Source organism: Staurois parvus, unplaced genomic scaffold (assembly GCF_062004578.1).
Source record: "Staurois parvus isolate SC_StPar_1 unplaced genomic scaffold, SC_StPar_1.0 ptg001418l, whole genome shotgun sequence".
NCBI lineage: Eukaryota > Metazoa > Chordata > Amphibia > Anura > Ranidae > Staurois > Staurois parvus.
The window spans coordinates 1,719,519-1,745,855 of record NW_028319214.1 but is presented as its reverse complement, the minus strand read 5'-3'; the positions used below and the strand labels follow the sequence as shown (position 1 = coordinate 1,745,855).

Genomic DNA, 26,337 nt, shown 5'->3' with positions numbered 1-26,337 from the left:
ACAATGACCCCCATGGGTGGGCACAGGTCACATGGGTATTGGTCACACAGGCACAACACTGGGCTCCCTCTAGCTTTCATTTCTAGGCCCATTCACACCCCGATGCGCACGAAGTACATGACACTGATAAGAATGTCTCAGTCAGCCATCTTCCTCAGATAAACTGAACTACTAATGGACGCCGAGAGCTCTCCAGCGGGCTGACCATTGTTGCCGAGCAACCTCCTGAAATAGGAGCGCAGGGACGGCTCAGTCAGCCCCCAGCAGCACACGCCTAGCACCACTATCACATGACACCCCAAATTACTGTTGACGCGACCGTCCCAAAATGGTGTCCTCTTGACGACAAGCCCCGCCGCCTAACCGCCCACCCAACGTCACTTCCACGAAGGCGGCGTCTTGGTGCATCACGTGATCCCAACTGCCTCCTGCTTCGTGTTACCTAACAAAACAATAATTATAATGAGAATTCGCAGCATCGTGCGGCAGGCTCCAGGCGAAGGTCCGTGTCTGAGGTGGAAGAGGCAGGAAAGGAGCTGGCCGGGCGGGGAGAGCTGCGCAGCGGCCGTTGAGTGGGGGCGGGTGGAGAGGCCTCGGCCTGAGCGGGTCACGTGGTGCTGCGCTGTGGTGTTTCCCCGGTAAAGATGGCGGCTGTGAGGTAGAAAGCGGCGGCTACGGAGCAAGAGCAACGGTTCTGAGGCGACAAGGCGCCCTAGTGACCAGTATTCCGGGACCAGCACTGTAAGTATGTACAGAGGGCGGGGGAATGTGAGTGAGCCGGGACTCTTCATACTGGGCTCGCCGAGGCCCCGCCAGGCCTGATGCTAGTGACTTATTCCTGGCTGCTCTGACGTGTGTGAGGAGAGGCGGCTACAGTACGGTGTGTGCGGGACTTGGCCTGGGATGACTGGTCTGTTCCTCCTTCACCTGTGTCACTGTCCGGCCCTACCTGCCATTTACCCACCTTTGCCCCATCCCAGGTTCACCTCAGCGGCCCGAGCTCCCCTCACTGTCCCGGCTTCTCTCCACTACTTCCCGTCTGTAATACTCTGTCCGGACCAAGCTGACCAAGGCCCCATTACGTCCCCCTGTCCAGAGATAGGCGACAGTTACATGTGGCCGGGCTGAACCAAGTGAACCGCAACCCCCTCCCCCTTTGTGTGATCCCGAAGCTGGCCGGAGTCCAGGCGCCACTCCAGGCTGTACTCTGCCCTCCATCACCCCCCACACATGATGCCCCGGGCTCGCAGGACTCGCCATTAGTCATCTCAGCCCAACCCGGAAGTTTATGTTGTGAACACGTGGTAGTAGGAAGGCTGGGGAGGTCCGGGCTCATGTCCCACTGCTGACCTTTACAGTGCAGGTGTGAGGATGGCTTCCCTTCTCTTCCTCCTCTCCAGCAGGACGAAGGCGGCTCCCAGACCTTCCTCTGCTGGTGGTCACTTGCAGGATTTTTAGCAGAAACACGTGTTTTGTGCCATGCTGACAAAGGAGGAGCAGATCGCCTATTATCAAATCCTGACCTACATAGAGAAGTAGTCACAGGCAGCAGCAGGCACCTTATCATACAGGATTTATATATCAGCAACCTTTGAGCAGCACTTTACAGTATGTGGTGGGACATTAAAATAGTTTGATACAAAGGAATAGGAGGGCCCTGCTCATGGAGGTTATGTACAATAGGGGTGTCCAGCCTGTGGCCCAACACAGTAGAGGAGGGCCCTGATCATGGATGTTATGTACAACAGGGGTGTCCAGCCTGTGGCCCAACACAGTAGAGGAGGGCCCTGATCATGGATGTTATGTATAACAGGGGTGTCCAGCCTGTGGCCCAACACAGTAGAGGAGGGCCCTGATCATGGAGGTTATGTACAACAGGGGTGTCCAGCCTGTGGCCCAACACAGTAGAGGAGGGCCCTGATCATGGATGTTATGTACAACAGGGGTGTCCAACACCGTATAGGAGGGCTCTGCTCATGCAGGTTATGTACAACAGGAGTGACCAGCCTGTGGGCCAACACAGCATAGGAGGGCCCTGCTCATGGAGGTTATGTACAACAGGGGTGTCCAACACAGCATAGGAGGGCCCTGCTCATGGAGGTTATGTACAACAGGGGTGTCCAAACTGCGGCCAAACACAGAATAGGAGGGCCCTTCTCATGGAGGTTATGTATAACGGGTGTCCAGCCTGCGGCCCAACACAATATAGGAGGGCCCTGCTCATGGAGGTTATGTACAACAGGGGTGTCCAAACTGCGGCCAAACACAGAATAGGAGGGCCCTGCTCATGGAGGTTATGTACAAAAGGGGTGGCCAACCTGCGGCTCTGCACAGAATAGGAGGGTCCTGCTCATGGAGGTTATGTATAACGGGTGTCCAGCCTGCGGCCCAACACAATATAGGAGGGCCCTGCTCATGGAGGTTATGTACAACAGGGGTGTCCAACCTGCGGCTCTGCACAGAATAGGAGGGCCCTGCTCATGGAGGTTATGTATAACAGGTGTCCAGCCTGCGGCCCAACACAATATAGGAGGGCCCTGCTCATGGAGGTTATGTACAACGGGGGTGGCCAACCTGCGGCTCTGCACAGTATAGAAGGGCCCTGCTCATGGAGGTTATGTATAACGGGTGTTCAGCCTGTGGCCCAACACATTATAGGAGGGCCCTGCTCATAGAGGTTATACACAACAGGGGTGTCCAACCTGTGGCCCAACACAAAATTGCAAACGTAGGCCTCATGCGCACTGCTGTTCCTAAACGTGTTTTTTTTTTTTTTTTTTCCCCAAAGCCCCAGAACTCAAATCAATAAATAAGGCCTCATTCACACTGAATATTTGTGCAGCTGCTTCTAGGGGCGTCAGGCTTTTTTTTTTTTTTCTGCCTTTAAACTCCCATGCATGTTAGCCTATATACCCATGCACACATAGGCTTTTAGCAGTGTTTTGAGGCAGTAAAAAAAACCTGCCAGTGTGTCCAGGAGCAGCAGCGTTTTGGCAGAAAAAACGCTTGATGCTGATGAACGCTAGGCATGTTTATCACTTGAGGGTTTATTCATTTTATTAGAATAAATGATTGTTCTGGCCAATTAAATGAATTAATGTCCATGCTCTTGAAGCCTGTAAACATGTGCTTTAGACAAAGTGTTAGGCTTTTTTTTTCTGCAAAATGCTGCCGGGAAGAAAGACTTCTAGGAGAGTTTGCTAAATGTCCAGTGAGCATGAGGACTAAAATGCGCACTTTTATCAGCGTTTAGCAGCAGCAGAGCTTAGGGACAGTCAAACGTTTGCAGAAGAATCGACGTTCAGGAGAGAAAACGCCAAATGCAAGCTAACAGTGTTTAGTGCTTGGACGTTTATTCATTTCAGTGGCAAGTACTCTGGCCAAAGAAATGTATAAATGTCCTAATGATAAATGCGGTAGCGCATTTACACCTGTTTTTGCCGCACTTAGCATTTTCTGTTGCTAGGAAAATAAACATTTCAGTGAATAAGGCCTTAAATATAAATGTTCTTTTCTTGTTCCATTTTTTTTTTTTTTAATAAAAAATGCATTTACATTTAGTGAGCACATGCAGTCGAAGAAAAATTGATAGTGTCTCTATACTTTTTAAAAGTTTTATCTCCTAAGAAAAATCTCCCAACTCTTCACGATCGTGCCATATTCATTTCAAGTTTCTTGGCAGCACCTATATTTGTGAGCAACTGTTTTCAAAGTTGAAGCACACGAAGGGCAAAATTAGAATCAAAATATCTGAAGAGCACCTTGGGAATTGCTAATACATCCAGTGAGCCAGATAATGATGCGTTAGTTTATCAAAAACTGTGTCAAATATTGCACTGGTTTTATAATGTCCTCTTTTATAATAAAACGTCATATTTTGTTTTTTAATTACTCAGCAAGGTACGTTATCTGTTTCAGTGATTGTCACTTTTGATTTGCCTGACCTTTCCTGCTTATCCACTATCCTTATTGTTAGTATATTTTATGTGTTGCCCAAGACAATTCTTCTTCAAATGTGGCTTGGGAAAGCCAAAAGGTTGGACACCCCTGAGAATATTTGAATTGTTGAAGCTATTTCTTTAGTATATTTGACTAAACTGTAGTCGTCTAGTATGCTAAAAACATACGTTAAATTGTAGAACTATGTAACAGGTATGCATTTGGGCTGCATTCACACATGAGGATAGTGTATTTCAGGCAACTTGCCAGTGTGGGTTTTTTTTTTTAGTTTTGTCACATGTGTACGTGTGTTTTGTTGTTGTTTTTTTTTTTTTTTTTTTTTCTTATTTTTGCATGTTCTACATATGTTTTGGTAAGCTTCAGACAGGAGGTTGAAGTCTAGTTTGGCAGAGAAACATGCATATAAATGATTGTGTCGCACGTATTGAGGCACAGTTATTGAATTCTATGTGGCTAGATATACACAAAAAGCTCCTGTTCTTCCCACAACAGGTGACACGCTACACGCAATAGAGCATAATGATGTGAGCAGGAGCAATTTAATTGATTTTAATGGGACACTCAGGTGTGAATGGAGCCTTAATCATATACATGTGTTTATACATTTCAAGTAAGAATGTTTGTCAGTTTTTCAAAACTCTTTACCCTAGGTTCACATCTGTGCGGGTGGTGCCGCTGTGGATCCGCACGAAAATCTGTGCACCTGCAGACAGAAATGCGGACCCGCGGGCAGGTACCATTAGTTCTAATGGCACGCTGCCCGCAATGGAAAACGCAACTGTACTGGGAACCTCGGTTCCCGTGCGGGCTGCGTTTTACAAACAAGTGCAGGGTCTTCTTCCCTGCATGGCACGGGAGTCCATTCAAATGAATGGGCTCTCGTGCCCGTGCAAAACACGGCCGCATATATGTGAACCGGGGGTTAGTGTTTATTAGGTCATTTTTATATCTTATAGTGCACTCTCTGTCGGAAATCTGTTTTTAGCATACAATTTTGTCTGTGACCTTTCAGTCATTACAGTTGGCCAGTGTTTTAGTTTTATGTAAGATGGTTTAATAATTGGGAGTGCTTGTCCTCTGTTTTGCCTTAGGGTTGACTCTAAAAAGGGGGCTTCCCTCCTTTCCTGGTCTCCATTGAAATTCTCTAGTCACTCATGTCTGTCGAAATCCAGTGTTGTTGGTATTATACGTGACTTTAACACTTTATTTTTAAGATGATGGATCCAAATCAGGATTTGTTGCTTGCTGCTCTGAGCGAGTGTGGCATCAGCCCTAATGACCTTTTTGATGGCGATTCCTTGGACATAGGTCTACTTGCTCCAAGCCAAGCTCCCATCACCCAGCAAGTAAGTTTAGAAACTGTGCATGACTTTTGTTGCTACCTTGTAGCTGTATAGGGCTTTTGTAACATTTCTCATTTCCAAATGTGAATTAAAAAAAAAAAAAAGTTGCAGTCCATAGTTCCATTTGGACATATTGTATACTGTTGTACCTATTCTGTGACCTTTAACTCTGTAATGAGGCAGCCATTGCTGACCTCCTCATTAGTTTCAGTCATTAAGCCCTGGTTCACACTGTATGCGACTTGGCATGCGGTTTGCATGCCCTGTGACTTGCAAATTACATGCCAAGTTGCACCATATTGTCCGCAATTGGAGCAGTCATATCTGTGTGGTTCCAACCTAGTCGGAGCTGCACAGATTTCAAAAGTATTACATGCACTGCTTTTGGTGTGATTTGCATAGACATCTGTATCAGATATCTTGCAAATCGCACCTGAAATCGTCCGGTCCCCCGACTTTGAAATCGTGCGACTTCACTGTAAGATGCACAATTTCAAAGTCTAGCGTGCTGTGAACGGAGGGCAAGACTGCTTTCACACTGATCTGTTTTTTTTTTTTTTTTTTTTCCCTCAAGTTTTTTGTGTTTAAAAAAAAAAATCTGAAGCAGAACGCCCTGACCAATGACTCCTATAAAATTCCTTTACACTGGTCAGCTGCTGGTCCATTGCGTTTTTCAAAGTCCTGCTTATTGCATTTTTGGTACAATGCATGCAAAGCGCATCAAAAATGTGGCAAAAGGCACCCACAGTTTTGTGTTTATGCATTTTCGAGTAACATGTCCTTTTTTTCACAGGTGCAAAAATGCATATGCTTTCTTACTGCGTTTTTGAAAGGCTCAGTATGAAAATAGCCTAACCTGAAACAAGCATGCAACCCAGCAGTGTTTGGAATCTTTTAACTTTTACGTCTCGTGCACTTAGTATCATAAGGCCATATAAAGTAGCTTTTGTAGGTGTATTTCTGGAACGAGGCTACACATCTGTTGTATACAGCCTACCATAGTACTGAATGTCTATATACGGCTATGTATGGGTTTACAACGCTACTTGTATAAAGCCATATGCCCCTGAATGCAGACTACAGGGCTATATGCGTGAGCGCGTTTCTACAAGTCGTGGCTCAAACCTGTGTACCTTCATTACTATGGTCGGCTGTACTCCGGGTGTGGAAATGCATCTGAAGTTCACGTTCTACAATCTCATACCCCTATGTGCAAATGAGGTCTTGCAGGTCACTAGTCAGTTTTCTTTATTTATGCAACACCTTAAACTCAGAAATATACTGTACTTTTAAATTGGATAAGCATGTTTATAACATTTAGTTATGGCACACTTTAGACATGTTTACTGTAGAATTACAATAAATGCTTTAAGCAAATTATGGCATTGGATCCTGTTTTGACATTCGATAAGAAATTAGTTTTGCAATCATTTTTATTTGTTTTTAAATGTTCTTTACTATTGTGTAGTTTTCATTTTTAGTATGTCGTATTTTTGTGAAATACTGATGTATTGTGGAGACAAAAATAACAATATTTGAAGTACGCTGAAAGCTTGAAAAGACTAAAGTACATTACTACCTTTTAAGGACTAGGCCGTCGAGATTTTGTAATAGTCTTCGAAGCTTTAGCCTAACCTTTGCAGTTCTGCATGCAGTTTGCTGTACTTGCAGTTCATGCAAGAAAAAAGGTAAATTTAACCTTTTGTAAAATACATGCTCAGATTATGATGCCGTGGAACCATGTGATTCCTGCATGTGTTTTTTAGTGTATGGGGGTGTCATTGATCAATACTGGCACCGCCGTACATTTTCTGCATGCATTTTTATAATTCTTTATGTGGGTGTGGGAATTTCCTTTTGCATGTTTTGTTTGTTTACACATTTCCTAAAATCCCCCGTTTAGGGATTTTAAAATGACCTAGAATTTTGTGTTGCTGTTTTTAAAACTGGAACTAATTTATTATAGTGCATTTTCTGAATATCTGACCCTTAAAATTGATTTCCATCTTTCATCACTCCCTCTCTAGAGCAATTTGTTTGAATTTTTTGCACACATTGAAATCTGCATTTTGGCTATAAAATTACCTAAAACCCTCATAACATTATGTATTTTTTTTTTTTTCTGAAAACAGAGGTAGAGTAGAGAGCTGGTAGGAAATTTGCTCTTCACTATCGAATCTATATTTTAACCACTTAAAGACCAGGCCTTTTTTGGCACTTTGTTTACATGTAACAATCAGTATTTTTTAGTGGTGCACCGAAATGAAAATTCTGGTGCCGCAAAATGATACACAAAATTCAGAATGTATGTGGCTGAAAAACGAACTGAAATGTCTGCGTATGTGGGGTGGGGAGGCTCCAAATTTATTTTTATTTTTCTACTTGTATATTTTTATTTTTTTTTAACTTATGATTTTATTGCTATCACATAGGGGGCCAATAGTCTCCTCCTATGTGATAGCATATGAGTAACAGGTTCTCTTTTTAGGGGGGAGGGGATGGGGGGGAGGCAGTGTGTGCAAGGAGGGGGCAGGAGAGGAGCAGTGTATACAGTGAGGGAGCAGTGTATACAGAGATGCTTCCTCACTGGCTATCACTATATGTTAGTGCTGCTTTTTAAATGCAGTTTCTGGCTTTTTTTTTTTTTTTTTCTTCACTATAGCTCCTGGGAAAGTGACAGCTAATTCTGTGAGCTAAAGGAAGCTTTTTTTTTTTTTTTCTTTTATCTCGGGAAAGAAACTTAAAGGGATCTTTGTGTCTTTTAGCTCGGAGAAAGTGAAAGCTAATGATGTGAACTATAGTGAAGAGAAAAAAAAGCCAGTAATTACATTTAAAAACTGTCACTGACATAGTGACAGCAAGTCACTGTATACACTGCTCCTCTCCTGCCTTTTTTTTTTTTTGTAAAATATAAAAGATGTTACGCCAAGTAAAGAGAAACATGTCACGCTTTGAAATTGCGCACACCCGTGCAAAGGTGAAATTTTATTATCCATAGACGATATTTTAAAAGCCTTTACAGTTTACCACTTTAGATTTACAGAGGAGGTCAGTTGCTAGAATTACTGCCCATGATCTCTCTTTGCGGTGATACCTCAAATGTGTGGGATGTTCGCTGTGTGCATGCCTTTGCACACAAGGATGGGGGCATTTTCTTTTTTTTTTTTTTTTTTTTTCTTTCTTCACACTGTCACTTTAGGAAAAAAAATTACATTTTTATTTTTATTGCTGTCACAAAAGAATGTAAACATCCCTTGTGACTGCAATAGGCCTGTGACAGCAATCTGACCCCACATCCCTCCTCTGCCCTTAAAAGTATTTAATGACACCGAGAATGGTGAGATTGATTGCTTTCATTTGTGTCCCTGCACCCATAGGCTTTTGAAGGAGTTGAGAGGCAAAAAAAACTCCACTGCCAGTGCACCCAGGAGCAGTGGTGCTTTTAGCAGATGAAAACATTTGATGCCTGTAAATGTGCTTAAGTGCTAGGCATGTTTAGTGCTTCAGTGTTAGTGTTCCTAAACCCACAACAGTAAAATGCAGTAAAGCATGCTTGTTATACTCACTGGGGAACCTTGGAAATTTTTGAAAAAGCTACTTTCCAGGAAAATCTACTTGTCCAGATAAAAAAATTTACATTTTTTTTTAAACCAAACTGTATTTAAATCGGAGGTGATATTGGGAATGTATGGGTCGTTTAAAAACAAAAGGGGCTTTTTGGTGACTTAAACAGTGCAATGTTAAAAATATTAAATGTTTATCTCCTCCCCTCTCTGCCTCTCTCCAGCACCGCACCCGAGGGCTAGCAGGGATGGAGGAGACCTTGCAGTGTAATGAGCACCGATTGGCTGCTCCTCAGGAAAGGGTGGGTCGGGGCTTATCCTTTATCTCTTTTGCTGCCAGAGCTGTTTTTACATTTTTTGCACAAGTTTAAAAAATCATTTTAGGCCTGAAGATTACACATAACCCCCAAACATGGTATATTTTCTGAAAGCAGAGACTTTAGAGAGTAAAATAGTGATAGTTCCAATTTTTCATGTTGGTTGATATTACCGAAAAATTTCAGTAAAAAATACAAGCAAGTTAATTTTAGGGCACAAAAAAGCAATAAATTACCCTATTTTTTGTAAAGTATAAAAGATTAGGTTGCAGCGAGTAAATGGATATCTAACTTGTCAAACCTTAAATTGGTGCGCACTTGTGAAAGGCAACGAACGTGAGTACCTATATTTTCTGTAGGTCAGCGCTTTTTTTTTTTTTTTTTTAAAGCCCCTTATAGGTCATCAGTTTAGTGTTACGAAGGAGGTCTGGTGCTAGAATTATTGCTCTCATTCTAGCGTGTGCGGCGATATGTAACATGTATCACAATCGACGTTTTCATGCGTAGGCGCCCCAGCGTGTGCTTTTACGTTTGTACTTGTGTATATGTGGGGGTGGGGGGGTTGGTATGTGCTTTGGTGTAACTTTCATTTTTTTTTACAATTAAAAAAAAAACTTTTTTTTTTACTTTTTTTTTTTCCATCACATAGGGGACAAAGTGATGATTTTTTTGTGACAGGTTCTCTTTATTGAGGCATCCAGGGTCTAAAAGATCCTGCATTTCTCCCCTGTGCTCTATTGAATGCAATGCGGTACACAGAGGCTGGCACTGTGTGGAAGCAATCGGAATGCTTCCACCTGACAGATGAGCACGCTGCATGCCCGCAGCAGGACTAAAGGTAGAAAAAATAAGTACCTGCCTGATGCCAAAACTACATGTCCCAGGTGTCGGGCAATAGGAATTGAACATCCCTGCTAAGGGGTTAATCCTCTACATTGTCTAAAAATGCTGTTTGATCCTGTCTTCTGATTCCCCCCCTTCTTCTAGTGTCCCCCTCTTCTGATAAAATATGTTGTGTGGAGACACTCTGCACATGCTTAGTTTTGTTTGTATTGCTAGTTTTTTTTTTTTTTTTTTTTTAGAGCAAAATGAAAACTTCCCCTACAAGCTTTAATATGTGCTTGGCTGGACACTAAGTCACAAGACTGCTCTAACTGCTGATGAGAAAAGCTATTTAGCAGTTTATATTTACTAAAATAATTGCACGTCAATGTTCTGTGTAGTTTGAGAGACCAGATATAGTGAAAGCAGGGTCATGGGTTTAGTAACACTTTAATTCATGGCTAGAATAAATTAATATTCCACCCAATCAAATTAACAGCCGGCCACTTGTCACGTCTAAATGTGTTATACACTCCTACAAGCGGCAAGCTTTTTTTTTTTTTTTTCTGCCAAAATGCTGCTGCCATGAGGAATGACTTTCTAGGAGAGTTGGTGAAACGTCCTGTGTGCACGAAGGCTAATGGTGAATTCCTATCCCACCTCTTGTATTTTTGGGACAGAAAGTATAGGGAAATGTCTCCAGTAGGACACAACAAAAAGGGCAATTGGAACAAATGTTAAGCTAGAGTGTAAATTTTTCTATTTACAGTGCTAAAAGTCAGGTGACTATTACACTTGCAAATGTCTACCAGCTTGACCATAAAATGTTAATTTTATGTTTATAAACCTAAGCAAATTCTGTATTTTTATCCTATATATATATATTTTTTTTTTAAATTTCATTTTCCACCAGTCTGTGCCAATTGGTGCTTTAAGTGGAAACAAAGAGAGTGAAGCATCAGTTTCTGTAAAACAAGAAGCACTGTCTGTAACAACCCCAGCATTGCTGAATGTCCGGGTAAGGCTTCTTTCTAATTTTCTGCTTAACCTTGTCATAAAACCAAATACTATTTTTTTTTTTTTTTTTAATGTTATTTAAGTGGAGAATGGTTAAAGCCGTCCCTCTGCAGCCCCATTGAAACTTTTCACTTTTGCACTATTGTTGCAGTTGGCATTGTGCAAAATAGTGCATGCAAACTGTAAATGGAAAGATATATAATTGTAGGTAGAATATTGTTTTATTGATCATGGAAGTGTACAGCAGTTCATTTAGGTGCCCCTCTGCATTAGATGGCAGTCCCTTGATGAACTGTTTTAAACCAGATTAGGTAACAGTCTTGCGTCAATGGAACCTTATGCTCTGCAGAACACTTACATTTAAAAAAAAAAAAATGCCTTTAACCCCTTCACGCCGGCCGAACGCAAATGTGTGGCCTCCCGGCGTCTGGGCCTAGATGACGAGCGGCCGTACATTTGCATTGTATTATAAAAAGAACATATCAGCTGAGAGCGCACGCTCCCAGCAGACATGTCCGGTACTCACGGAAAGGTCCCAGTTTCCTCTTTCGATCGGGACCATTGCCGATCATGTGATGGCGTGTCACAGCAGTCACATGACCCTAAACCCCTCCCCTGCCTCCTGGCTTCTGAAACCCTTAAAGGGCTGGGAGGCTCCGGCGCCAAGGGGTTAATATCACTTCGTTACCTGCTCTGTGCAGTGATTTTGCACAGGGCAGCCCCGAGCTTCCTCTTCCGGGTTCCCTGCCGGTGCTTCTGGTCCCTTCCTCCTCCCGTATGCCCCCAGAGCAAGCCGCTTGCTGTGGGGGCACCTTTCACACACAGAGGTACGTCTCTGCTTCTCCCCCTCTTTCTCATCATTGGCTCACTGGCTGTGATTGACAGCTGCCGCTGCTGTCTCAGGCAATGAGGAGAGTGAGTCTTTGGGGGGGTGCGCAGCTGTTATGCACATTTCTGAATTGTGACAGGGCTCAGGTAAGTATTGGGGCTACTGCACACAGGTTTTTTACCTTCATGCATAGAATGCATGAAGGTAAACATAAGCCTTTACAACCACTTTCACTTATTTCTTAAACCTATATGTCCTGTTTACACCTGTGTGCGTGGAAGGCGTATCCTGTGCCCATGGTGTGCCCTAATGAGTTTCCATGCACCAAGAAATATACCCAACTGATTTTGGCCAACACACCCAACATAGTGCACTTATATTCACATGTATGTGTTATGGTACATTAAATGGTCAGGTGTGGTGTTTACTGTGCTAATGTGTATTGGACACCCATTAGAAATGAATTGGAATTCCTGCCATGTGCAGCCTGTTCTACCAGTGCAATTGTGCACAAATGGGTGTGCATTTATCCAAACGTAAATGGTCACCTGATGTGACATACATGCTTAAAGAAGTGCTGGGAGAAGTCAAATCATTTGCATGTTTGACCAATCTTTGTGGTGGCCTTTACATTGAATGGTGCAGTAGTTTGAGGGGTTATTTTGTTGGCAAGATTGAGGGAAACCAGTCTGTTAACCATATTTGTGAGTCCCCATTGCCTTATAAGTGTTGGATTGATGCATTTGAAAGCACTGTAATCAACCTTTTAGCCACGTCACCTGTAGGTGGTACAGTGTTTTTGATAAACATTTTAATTTCTTATGTTCTCGTTTATAACTTGGAAGCCTGGAAACAGGCTTGGCTATATGGTAAAATAGTACACAGATTAATTGTGTAGAGCTGTAACCTATTGCAACCAATCAGATTTTGGTGTGCAGACAACAAATCCAAGAAATATGAATTCTGTTTGAGAACTGTTATCACTGCAATGTATGCATTGCTGGTTGAATAAGTCATTGTCCATAATATTTTACTGTAATACCCTGATTTATTTCTATTACCCTTCCATTGCTTCCCTGACCTACTTTCATACGCATTTCCACATGCTTTTTGCAAAAGTGTATTGCAACAGGTTACACTAAAGCTCATGAGTGTCTGTTTACTGATAGGGAAAGGTCATTGTACTTTAGTGTGCATGAAATACCAATTTGCCTTTCCCTCCCTTTTGTGGTAGTGTACAAATATCTGAGAACATGAACAATTAAGGTAATTTTAATTTTCAGGTTGGCTTGAAACTTTAGAAACTTTAAAGACAATTCTTTAAAAAATGTTGACTATTGTTTTTTCAGCCTCCATCAACAACAACATTTGTTCTGAATCAAATTAACCAGTTGCCAACACTTGGCAACACAATAGTGATGGCAAAGACACCACCTGTTACTACCACACGACAGACTATTACAGTAACAAAAATCCTTCAAACAAGTGCTACAACAAGGCCATCCACAGCTGCCCCCGTAGTGCAGGCCACTGTGACTTCTGCACCAACAAAAGAACAAATTCAGCTGAAGGATCTACTAAAAAATAGCAGTCTAAATAAATTAATGAAACTGAAACCACCTGCAAACATTGCACAGCCAGTTGCAACAGCAGCAAGTAAGTATCACCTACTTTTACTTCTAATATTTTAAGTTCTATTTTTATTTTGTTAATAACTTATGATCCTAACCTCCCCCATGGGCAAACTAATAATCTTTGCAATAAGGTTTGTATTATCTTGGTATTCTTGAATTGTTCCCTTCGTCTGCAGCTGGCCACACAGGATGCAGCAGTCCTGGTGTCTCCCCAATCACACTGGAGGTCCCGATAACTGTGGTGGGCAAGGTGGGCCCCCTTCCGCACCTTGTAAAAGTGATTGAGTGGCTTAGAACTGCTCGGACCACTTCTACGGGAAAACCTATCTCCCCCTGCAAATTTTGATACCAGAATTTTGGTGTAATTGCATGATCCTGATATAACCACTTCCACTTGACGTATAGGTATGTCCTAAAGGCATGAGGTTTTCAAGATATAACAATTTTTTTTAATTTAGATAGTAGAGGGATAATAACATCTGTCAGGTTTCTATTGTTGTCTGTTTCCTTGTTTGGGAGATTCACCCTCTGTATTTGTCCTGTTTGTCACCGAGAATGAAACTAAGAGAAAATCCCAAATTTTAAATTACCAGAACAGCAATAGAGGGGAAATCCTGTGGGAACACTAGTTCTGGTGACATCGAGGAGTTTCTTCTCTCTTCCTGCAATGCATCTTGTATGAATGGGTGATGGAGCATTTGAATTTATGGATTCCAGTCCATTCACAGAAAACTGCATTGTGAGAGTGTTGTAATTCATGTTCTGTGAAGAGGGTGGAAGGGGATGGGTGTGCAGTCCAACTTTTCTTGGTACCATAGGCTGCACTTAACCCTCACAGTGCTGGAAGACAGGCGTTCAGGAGAGTATCTGGTGGCTGAGAGGAGGCACTTCAGGGGCATAATGTGTCTGGTGCTGTATCAAAAGAAAAAAAAAAATTCAGTTGCTGTAAATAAAATTGAGGGAATAAAGACCAAACTCCCAGTGCTGTAAATAAAACACAGTGCAAGAATCCCTTATAAACAAAGCACCCAGTGCAACAGTCTACAAATAATCTTACCAACACTTCAGGCTAAATTCATAAAATGGATTTTATAAGGGCGTTTAGACCAGACTTCCAGTGCTGTAAATGAAGCATGCAGTGCAAAAGATGACTATACACAGCACAAGAGTCCACAAATATTCTTCTGTGCAATAATCACTGTTCTATGTATCCCAGCTGCGTGCCGAAATTCTTGATTCATCCATGCACCATTAGTGACTAAATATCCACACCATGCAGTGATGTGTTCACCGATTTTGTATATTCACTGCTCACCTTCTTATTAGACCTATACAGGTCTAATTTTGCTTTATACTGTCCCAGCAGGTCACTTCAATACCCGGTACTTTCTGCAGGCTTTCCTCCATGTCCGTCAAACACCATCAATATGTAAATAAACAATCTTCCATGGTGTAATACTGTTTCTTAAAACCTTTAATAAAGGAAATCAAATGCTGAACTATAGTTTTACACATCTGCGTGACAGCACTATGTTGTAAATCCGAGCAGTATCCGTTTGATATCTTTTACTCCACTGGAAGTGACATTTAATTCTGCTGGTACAAGTGGCAGAATTTCTTGATAGGCCACCACTTCCACCCACAGATACCTGCGTTTCCTATGTCCATCTGCCAAATCCCTGAGTAGCATACAATCCTGTTGGAGCATACACAGGGTTTGTAATCTTCTACCTTCACTCACAAGAGGTTTTGGGCCTAGTAATTGGTTGAGCACTGCATCTTGGAAAGAGGGGAAAAAATTCTTCCATACCCCTTAAGTACCAAGTATCTTTTGTGGGCTCATACAGAACAGTGTGGTGGGTGAGTGTTGCATGGCGAGTGACAGAAGGGCGGTGAATAGGCAAATGTATCAGATTAGGTGTCCTGATACCAGCCTGTGCCAATTACAATGGGAGTAATTCTTTTGAGGGGTCCACAAAAAAGCAGCAAAACTCACAGTACCTGGGCCTCACGCAGATGGCTACCAGGTTCTGTAGCACTACCTATGGCAGGAGAGTTCTGGCATTAATCAAGTGTTTCTGTGCACTCTTCACATAGAATTGCTATCTACAGTCAGGTCCATAAATATTGGGACATCGACACAATTCTAACATTTTTGGCTCTATACACCAGCACAATGGATTTGAAACTAAATGAACAAGATGTGCTTTAACTGCAGACTGTCAGCTTTAATGTGAGGGTATTTACATCCAAATCAGGTGAACGGTGTAGGAATTACAACAGTTTGCATATGTGCCTCCCACTTGTTAAGGGACCAAAAGTAATGGGACAATTGGCTTCTCAGCTGTTCCATGGCCAGGTGTGTGTTATTCCCTCATTATCCCAATTACAATGAGCAGATAAAAGGTCCTGAGTTAATTTCAAGTGTGCTATTTGCAATCTGGATCTCATCTTGAGAGTTGACAGCAACAAAGAGCTGTCACTATCAGTGAAGCAAGCCATCATTAGGCTGCAAAAACAAAACAAACCCATCAGAGAGAGAAAAAACATTAGGCGTGGCCAAAACAACTGTTTGGAACATTCTTAAAAAGAAGGAACGCACCAGTGAGCTCAGCAACACCAAAAGACCCGGAAGACCACGGAAAACAACTGTGGTGGATGACTGAAGAATTCTTTCCCTGGTGAAGAAAACACCCTTCACAACAGTTGGCCAGATCAAGAACACTCTCCAGGAGGTAGGTGTATGTGTGTCAAAGTCAACAATCAAGAGAAGACTTCACCAGAGTGAATACAGAGGGTCCACCACAAGATGTAAACCATTGGCGAGCCTCAAAAACAGGAAGGCCAGATTAGAGTTTGCCAAACGACATATAAAAAAGCCTTCACAGTTCTGGAACAACATCCTATGGACAGATGAGACCAAGATAAACTTGTACCAGAGTGATGAGAAGAGTATGGAGAAGGAAAGGAACTGCTCATGATACTAAGCATACCATCTCATCAGTGAAGCATGGTGGTGGTAGTGTCATGGCGTGGGCATGTATGGCTGCCAATGGAACTGGTTCTCTTGTATTTATTGATGATGTGACTGCTGACAAAAGCAGCAGGATGAATTCTGAAGTGTTTCGGGCAATACTATCTGCTCATATTCAGCCAAATGCTTCAGAACTCATTGGACGCCACTTCACAGTGCAGATGGACAATGACCCAAAGCATACTGCAAAAGCAACCAAAGAGTTTTTTAAGGGAAAGAAGTGGAATGTTATGCAATGGCCAAGTCAATCACCTGACCTGAATCCGATTGAGCATGCATTTCACTTGCTGAAGACAAAACTGAAGGGAAAATGCCCCAAGAACAAGCAGGAACTGAAGACAGTTGCAGTAGAGGCCTGGCAGAGCATCACCAGGGATGAAACCCAGCGTCTGGTGATATCTATGCGTTCCAGACTTCAGGCTGTAATTGACTGCAAAGGATTTGCAACCAAGTATTAAAAAGTGAAAGTTTGATTTATGATTATTATTCTGTCCCATTACTTTTGGTCCCTTAACAAGTGGGAGGCACATATGCAAACTGTTGTAATTCCTACACCGTTCACCTTATTTAGATGCAAATACCCTCAAATTAAAGCTGACAGTCTGCAGTTAAAGCACATCTTGTTCGTTTCATTTCAAATCCATTGTGCTGGTGTATAGAGCCAAAAATGTTAGAATTGTGTTGATGTCCCATTATTTATGGACCTGACTGTATATCATGTTAAATGTTCTTGCTTAAAGTTTGTTAAATGTTATTGCAAAAATAGTCTGTTCATGTAATGCAAAACTCTTCAGTCAAAATATCTTGCATAACACATTTCATGCATCATGGGCTAAGAATCTGGTAGATCACTGCACCTTAGTCATAAGCCTTATCCAGTTGCTACTTTATTAGTGACTTGGTTTTAAAGGCCAAGTCTATCGTTTGAAGAAAAAAAAAAAAAAGTTTAATACACAAAACGTCCGCTGAAAAAAAATTTTCCGCATAGGAGTCTGCAAAGCACTGTGCCCAGGCTCCAGCAGACTATTCTTCCACCAGCTCTCTCTGTACTGCAGTATGGGCTTTTAGGTTGTAGAACTGGAGGAAGTGTCAATGAACTTTGTGACATTGAGAGCTTCAAGTCTGTCTGCCATGGTTGGGGGGGGGGGGGGGGGGGGTCTCGCTTGGCACTAAATATGGGTGTAACATGTTGGAATTGGCCTTTGACTGGATCATGTAAGAATTTAAGAATCCAACTACAAGGGTGACACTCTGGATAGGTTTAAATGGCATCAGTGGGAGGAGTAGATATGGTAATGTGGTCCTCATCTGTAGAATGCTTAGGGGATGGTAAAAATAAGTGATAGTTTTTCATCCACATTTGTATATTTGTAGTCCTTTAATATACAATAGTTGAACTTTATATATTGCGTGGTTGTCATAACTTGTACTACGTGTGCATATTTGCTGGAACCACATTGTTTTTGCAGCATTGAAAAATACATTGTTTGTTTCAGAAATTTTAATATTTTCTCCAAAGGTGGTATGTGCCACCAAACCAGGTAAGTCATTTATTTTGGGTGTAGGCTTTGTTTGCACAACCTCATGATTGCTGTTTATTCACGTGGTTTTTCCTGGTGAACATTGGTCTTATCTGTAGTGTTGTCATCTCTCCCCTTCCTGCAAAAAAAAAAAATTCCATTTTAGATGGGTAGGCCCAGAAGCAGATCACCTGAATAGTATATTAGGAATAAAAGATGCTGACCCACGCCTGTGTACCAACTGAAAGCATAGCTGACTACTTTGGGAAATGGTACCATGGGCCATTTTAACTTAGCTTTTTTTCTTCAACTGTGAAAGGTAAACCTATGCATGGAAGGGGTAGATGTAAACAACTAAAACAATATATTTTCTGGGTAATGAAAATGGTGGGTTACTGCTCCTTGAAAACTTCATTTTGTTCACTTTTTTTTTTTTTTCCCAATGCTTGACATTGTGTTACAGCTGATCTACTAAATGGTGCAAAAAAAGATATTACTAATAAGGAAGTGACAAGAATTTGGATCAATGATGACCTTAAGATGAGAAGTTTTTCACCAACTAATGTAAGTTGAGTGAAATTGTAAATCTGATTACTCATTGTTCATTTTGGATGCAAAAGACTTCTGGGTTATGAACTCTGCTTACGGGCAAGTAAATACAAAATACATGAGTCTCGCCTCTCCTGGGCTATATACAAAAGTGTGTCCGTCCGTCCGTGTCCAGATTGAGGGGCACAGGTGTGGTGTGTTTTTTTTTTTTTAAACTGAATTTAGCAGAGCTCACATGAGGGTTGCTCAGTCCTGGAGTACTGTAAACTTGCCCGCCAGGGGGGTAGTGTAAACAGACTGGGCTCACTGGAAATGGGCAGAGTTACACAACTCTCATTCTGCCCAAAGAGAATTGCCAGTGCTGTACAGAGGTGGAAGCTCGGGAAATCGCTAGAGTGTATAGAGGTGAAGGTAAAGCGGTTTCTTTTGTACCAGGCAGAGGGGGATAGGGCATTAAACAAATATTAAAGATAAAAAGTGGAGTTGCACTATAATATAAAAATTATTATATAGATATATAAAAATTTAAACTGGGTATACACTAGTAGAATTTCCTTTTGACACTTTGTTGTCATAAGCACATTTTGTAACTTTTCTTTAAATATTAGTGGGGTCAAATCAATGTTCTTGGGGTGTTTTTTTTTTTTTTTTTTTTTTTTTTTTTTTTTTTTTTTTGACCATAGTGAGGAGCTGGGCGATTTTACACCTTCCTGCCCAGGCCAGTTTTTACATTTCAGCGCTCACATTTTGAATGAAAATTGCGCAGTCATACAACACTGTACCCAAACTAAAATGTTATAATTTTCTTCACACAACTAGAGCTTTCTTTTGGTGGTATTTAATCACCGCTGGGGTTTTTATTTTTTGCTAAATTAACAAAAAAAAGACCAGAAATTTTGAAAAAAAACACGTTTTTCTTTGTTTCTGTTATAAAAGTTTACAAATAAATAATTGTTCATAAATTTAGGCCAAGATGTATTCTGCTACATGTCTTTGGGGAAAATAACCCAAATTAGGATGTATTATTTAGTTTGTAGGAAAGTTTTATGGAGTTCACAAACTATGGTATAGATCTGAAAATTAATCAATCCTGAAGTACTGACAGCCAATCTAATTTCTTGAGGTCTAAGAAAGTCAGAATAGTACAGATATCCCCAAATGACCCCTTTTTGCAGAGTAGACAGTCCAACGTACTTCATAGGAGGAATGGCGAGTTTTTTTGAAGTTGTATTTTTTTTTTTTTGTCATTTTTCGGAAAATGAAAAAATTTAAAATATTTTCACTTTTTTTTTTTTACCTACTGTCACCAGTGCAGTACAGCGTTATATAACTGGCATAGCGGTGAACAGGGACACTGACTAGTGACAGTATGAAAAAAAAAAAATATATATATTTTTTTTTTTTTTTTTTTTTTTATTACATTTTGTTTAAGATTTTTTTTTTTTCATATTTTACTATGACCAAAGTAGTACAATGTTAATAGTAACATTGTACTACTTTGGGGAAGTGATCAGTATTTTTTTTTTTTTTTTTTAAACACAATTTGCTTATAGCAAAGAATTACTTTGCTATAAGCAAGCATTTCCCTGAATGACATCGATTCATTCAGGTGGGTTTTTTTTTTTTTTTTTTTTTTTTTTTGTGCTTAGCTGTGATTTGGCCACAGCTAATCACATGACATGTGCATGTGACCTGCTGTGACCATTCACAGCTAGGCACTAGTATACAATGGATGGCATGAATGAAGCCATCCATTGTATACAACTGTCATGTGACCTGCTGTGATTGGTCACAGCAGGTCACATGGTACCAGCAACGGGGGCCGGTACTCAGATCTGTCATCGGCCGTGTCCGAGGTACACGGCCGGTGACAGATTGCGCGGCTCTGCAACCGCGCGAACTGCACATGTGCGGGAGGACACCAAATGGCGTATACCCCGGAAATCTACAGCATTTTTGCGGCCGCCAAACGGCTATAGGTTAAGGAGCTTGATGGAAAACTTTTTTTCTAATTAATTTCTAACAGTGTGTGTGGTTTTTATTTGGTAAAGTCCATTTAATCCAAAATCAAATGTTGAAATCAAACAAAATATTGAACTACTTTCAAATAACATTCAAATGTTCTAAAACATTTTGTGTGAGTTTTCTACTAATGTATTTCAAGCTCAAATGTATAATTTGTCTTGGTTATATCGCCTTATCTGCTGATTTGTATGCATTTGCTTTTTTTTAATTTTGCATCAATATTTTTCTCTAAAATTTTGTTTAAATTCATTATCATCCAACATACATAATTTTTACCTAATCTTTCGTAGTTCTTTTTAACTGTGTGTGTATGTTTGTGTGTATATGTATGTTGGGAATATGCATGTTTGTGTGTATATTTGTGTGTGTGTGTGTGTGTGTGCATATTATTTATTTAGTGGCGGAAATAAGTATTTGCTCCCCTGCTGATTTTGAATGTTTACCCACTCACAAAGACATGACCAGTCTAAAAATCGAATGGTAGGTGTATTGTAACACTGATACAGAATAGCAACAAAAAATTCAAAAGAAATGCATGTCTAACAAATGATGCACTGATTTGCATGTTCATGAGGGAAATAAGTATTTGATCCCCTATCATTCAGCAGGATTTCTGGCTACCAGGTGTCTTTCATACAGGTAACAATCTGAGATTAAAAGCAGTCCTTAAAGGGAGTGCTGCTAATCTCATTTTGTTACCTGTATAAGAGACACCTGTCCACAGGAGCAATCAAACAATCAGATTCCAAACTCTCCACCATGGCAAAGACCAAAGAGCTGTCCAAGGATGTCAGGGACAAGATTGTAGACCTACACAAGGCTGAACTGGGCTACCAAACTGTCGCCAAGCAGCTTGGTGAGAAGGTGACAACAGTTGGTGCAATCATTCGCAAATGGAAGAAACACAAAACGGCTGTCAGTCTCCCTAGGTCTGGTGCACCATGCAAGATCTCACCTCGTTGCGTGTCAGTGATCGTGAGAACAGTGAGGAATCATCCCAGAAGTACATGTGAGGATCTTGTCAATGATCTCCAGGCAGCTGGGACCACAGTCACCAAGAAAACCATTGGTAACACATTTACCCGACAAGGATTAAAATCCTGCACTGCCTGCAGTCTACTCAAGAAAGCACATGTCCAGGCCCATCTGAAGTTTGCCACTGAACATCTGAATGATGCAGAGGAGGACTGGTTGAAAGTGTTGTGTTCAGATGAGACCAAAATCAAGCTCCTTTGGCCTCAACTTGCCATGTTTGGAGGAGGAGGAATGCTGCCTATGACCCCAAGAACACCATCCCAGCTGTCAAAAATGGTGGTGGAAACATTCTGCTTTGGGGATGTTTTTCTGCTAAGGGGACAGGACAACTGCACCGCATCAAAGGGATGATGGACGGGGCAATGTACCGTCAAATCTTGGATGAGAACCTTCTTCCCTCAGCCAGGGCATTGAAACCGGGGCGTGGATGGGTGTTTTAGCATGACAATGACCCAAAACACATGGCCAAGGCATCAGAGGAGTGGCTCAAGAAGAAGCACATTAAGGTCCTGGAATGGCCTAACCAGTCTCCAGACCTTAATCCAATTGAAAATCTGTGGAGGGAGCTGAAAGTTCGAGTTGCTAAATGTCAGCCACCAAACCTTAATGACTTGGAGAGGATCTGCCACAGAGGAGTGGGCCAAAATCCCTCCTGAGATGTGTGCAAACGTGGTGGCCAACTACAGGAAACGTCTGACCTCTGTGATTGCCAACAAGGGATTTGCCACTAAGTACGAAGTCATGTTTTGTGAAGGGGATCAAATACTTATTTCCTTCATGAACCTGCAAATCACTGCATCATTTGTTAGACATGCATTTCTTTTGAATTTTTTTGTTGCTATTCTGTCTTACAATACAACTACCATTTGATTTTTAGACTGATAATTTTTTTGTGAGTGGGCAAACATTCAAAATCTGTGTATGTATGTATGTGGTATAAATATTTTATTATTTTTTTTGCAGAAAGTTAAAGAAGAGGATGAACCAGAGGAAGAAGATGAAGAAGAGATGGGACATGCAGAGACCTATGCTGAATACATGCCAATAAAACGTATGTTATTCCTAGCTAGTTAATCTTTATACTGCTTTATTATTTTTAAACCACTTTTCTATGGGTGGAATATGATTTCTATTGCTTTTGTTTTATCTGATTGATTCTGTTGAAGCCTGAAAACCACATTCGAGCAGCGCTTGTAGCCAACAGATGCAGTGCTGATCTGTGTATTCTGACTTTGTACTCAGAATACAAAGACACAATGGGAGAGGTTCCTGCATCTACATCTTTTGTGTTGATGTGGGAATCTGCAAGTTTTTTTCATTCAATCCAAACGCAAAAAAAACTCAACATTTATACCCACCTTTTTAGTGGTTTTTAGTTTCATAGTTGCCTAAAGAGGAAGATTCTTCATCTATTCTTTTAAATTCAGTAAAGAACACAGGACAGATGTTGTGATAGTTGCATATTTATTTTAACCATTCTGTAAGACAGAACTTTAAACATCAGCTAAATAATTAACCTTTGAACAGAATATGAAAATCCTTTTACATACTAAACATTTTTCAGACCATCCTGAGTTCCACACCTCTTTGAATAGGAAGGCAGGTGACACCAGTATTGGCCTGTTTCAGGCTTGCAGCTTCCTGTGTCTCCTTCACTCACACTAATTAATAAATCATCAGATTGCTGAGCCCTTGTACTCTAATGAAGCAAGAGAAGCTGCAACAAGAAAAACTGGAGTCATTCTAATTTTGAACATTATGCGTAGAAATGTGTACTATATTTGTGTTTACAGAAAACCTTGTTAATATAAGAGACTAAACCTGACATGGAAGGATATGGGCAGATTGAGTTTAAATTCTGTGTTCCAACTGCAGAAGTGTCTGTTTTTATATAAAGCAAACATTATTATTGTAGTGCCAACAGTTTACACAGTGCTTTACAATATAAAGGGAGACAGTACAGTTTAATACACTACACAAGGATTAGGAGGGCCCTGCTCATGGAGCTTACACTCTTAAAAGGAGCAGGGAGATGAGTGGTACAACAGGTAATAGCTTTGGGGGATGAGTTATCTACACAAATATAGAACTGTGCAGCTTGCCTAACGCCTTGCAGTCATGGCCCTTTTTGTTTTAGTTTAATTTTAAGTGCATAAGTGGGCGTACACATTGACTTTTGGCTCTTCTGATCTGGGTACTTATTTTAGTTCAGTAACTGCAAGTATTGAAGCCACATGTCTAGTACATGAGCTAAGCAACTAGTATTTTCAGAAGCTCAGCAGTGGCAGCTCCTTAATTTTAGTCATGAAGCGTTTTATTAGTGTACTTCGTGCTGGCTATTATTCTTTGGTTGAGCTTTTGTTTTAGGGGCTATACACACCACAACGTGGTGTGGGAAACCTGCAATTCCACGCAGGTTTCCCACACTGTGTTCAGAATGCACGTGTGTTTGCCTGCACAGGATCGCATGGCACCGGAGTACCATGCAGCTCACTGTATGAACCAGCCCTTAAATAAGAACTAAACCCACCATTCCATTTAAGGCATGCCTTGATTGATTCCTGTCATTAGTGCGCTTATGTTAGCTCTCAACCAAACTTTTAAGTTCTCAAATGAATGGTGTCATAGCTGATCACATGCAGCACCATGTTAACTGCAGATTAAACAGAGGCTAAGATGGTAGCTTTCTTGACGGTCAACAGGTAGGTTTAGTTTTGCTTTAAGTGCCCTTCCCTCACATAAGAGATGGTTTATTACCCATTAGTAAGTTCTAGTTGACTAAAAACTTGCATGACACTGCATTTATTTATTTATTTATTTTACTCCCCCCTCATATTAGTTAAAGTTGGACTGCGACATCCTGATCCTGTTGTAGAAACCAGCTCCCTGTCCAGTGTGACACCACCAGACGTTTGGTTTCAGACCTCTATCCCTGAGGAATCCATTGACCATGGCTGGCTATCGGCTCTGCAGTTAGAAGCTGTAACTTATGCTGCACAGGTTGGTTACTTGGCAATATGTGACACAAGGTGAACTTTTTTTTGTCTGTCTACCTTTTTGTTGACATTGCATTATTTTTTTATCTTTACAAAGCAACATGAAACCTTTCTTCCTAATGGTGAGAGAGCTGGATTTTTAATCGGTGATGGTGCAGGAGTTGGGAAGGGAAGAACCATTGCTGGAATCATATTTGAAAATTATTTGCTCAGTAGGAAAAGGTCGCTATGGTAAGTTAAATATTTCCCCACCTCTTGTTATAAATTCACTAGATCCTGCCTTTAAAGCTGTTAACAAACAGGCCGTGTGGGTTTTTTTTTCTTCAGCTGCATCAACATCACTTGTGTTGTATTCTGACAGGGGCACCCCCATTCCCCTCCAGAATACACTGATAAAGTGCTGGTGGTCCAGTATGCACTTTCTGCAGAAGCTGGTCATTGGACTGGCTTCTGTTGAATAGTTGGCTATACACCCGAACCGAAAGACCGGTTCCTGACATGTACTGGACTGTTAGCCACGTTTGCTGTGCACCTTTATTTTAAGATGTCATGGACATGGTAATGCTAATGCGATAGGGTAGATAGCTCGAGTATGCTTGGATTTTGTTTCCACATAAACTGTTTTTGTTCTGCAGGTTTAGCGTGTCAAATGACTTAAAGTATGATGCAGAAAGAGATCTAAGAGATATTGGCGCAAAAAACATTCAGGTTCATTCTTTAAATAAGGTTGGTCAAATTAACTCACTAGACAGTTTGTAATTATATTATAGATTTTGTACTAATATTTTTGTTTTCTATCTCTACAGTTTAAATATGGTAAAATCTCATCAAAACATAATGGAAGTGTGAAGAAAGGTGTTATATTTGCTACCTATTCTTCTCTGATTGGTGAAAGTCAATCAGGTGGAAAATATAAAACTCGTTTAAAGCAGCTTCTTCATTGGTGTGGAGAGGACTTTGATGGTGTTGTATCCTTTTCATTGGCCAGATTTCATGTCTTTATTTCCTTTCCCAATCACCTTTTTAACCTCCCTGGCGGTATTCCCGAGTGTAGCTCGGGGTAAAGTTTGTGTACCAAAAGCGGTAACCCCTAACTACACTCGGGCTTACCATGCGGCGCTGCATAGGGAGTCCCTCCAGCACTTACCTTGTCCTGCGCTCCTGCGATGTGTCCCCGGCCATCTCCTCCGGCTGATGCCGGCATCCGGCTTCTGTGTTCCGGTCCCTGTGACGTCGGGACGTACGGGCGCTGCCGGCGGCGGCGGGAAATTTGAAAATTAAAAAGTCTTTTTTTCAAAATGAATTTTACATAGTAAAACATTGCTGTTTCAAACCATTTCACATACATTTTGTCCCTAGTACTTTGTCCTGTCCCCTGTCTGCATTTTGACTGTTCTTTCTGCCTGGAAACTTAGAAAAGTCCATGGCGACCAAAAAGCGTCCCTTTTTAGGTCAAAAGCGGTTTTAGACCGGCTAGAAAACAGCGATACTAAATCAGAACCACTTGCAGAATTGAGTGATAATGATTTGTGGAGAAATTTGTCATCAGACACTGAAAACAATTTTGCGACTTTGCTCAGTGATGTGCGAACGTGGCGCTATATTTCAAATTTCAGTGTTTTTGGTTTGATTATATTATTGAATTAAATGTATTATTATTATATTATTTTTTATGATTATTTATTAAATTATA

General features: G+C 41.2%; 1 protein-coding gene across 2 annotated transcripts in view; it reads left to right on the top strand.

Moving 5' to 3' along the window:
- Window positions 1-397: 397 nt before the first annotated feature.
- Window positions 398-26,337, top strand: part of SBNO1 (strawberry notch homolog 1) — a 72,226-nt gene continuing 46,286 nt past the window's right edge. Inside the window, exons 1-10 of one of the 2 annotated variants that reach the window (XM_089662010.1) lie at window positions 398-741; window positions 5,175-5,306; window positions 10,919-11,023; window positions 13,201-13,507; window positions 18,503-18,603; window positions 22,612-22,699; window positions 24,488-24,648; window positions 24,742-24,875; window positions 25,280-25,370; window positions 25,451-25,612. In XM_089662010.1, coding sequence (XP_089518136.1) covers window positions 5,175-5,306; window positions 10,919-11,023; window positions 13,201-13,507; window positions 18,503-18,603; window positions 22,612-22,699; window positions 24,488-24,648; window positions 24,742-24,875; window positions 25,280-25,370; window positions 25,451-25,612 — 1,281 coding nt within the window. In that variant the 5' untranslated portion in view covers window positions 398-741. The remainder of the gene's footprint in view (window positions 742-5,174; window positions 5,307-10,918; window positions 11,024-13,200; window positions 13,508-18,502; window positions 18,604-22,611; window positions 22,700-24,487; window positions 24,649-24,741; window positions 24,876-25,279; window positions 25,371-25,450; window positions 25,613-26,337) is intronic. The other variant, XM_089662011.1, reaches the window with a different exon arrangement.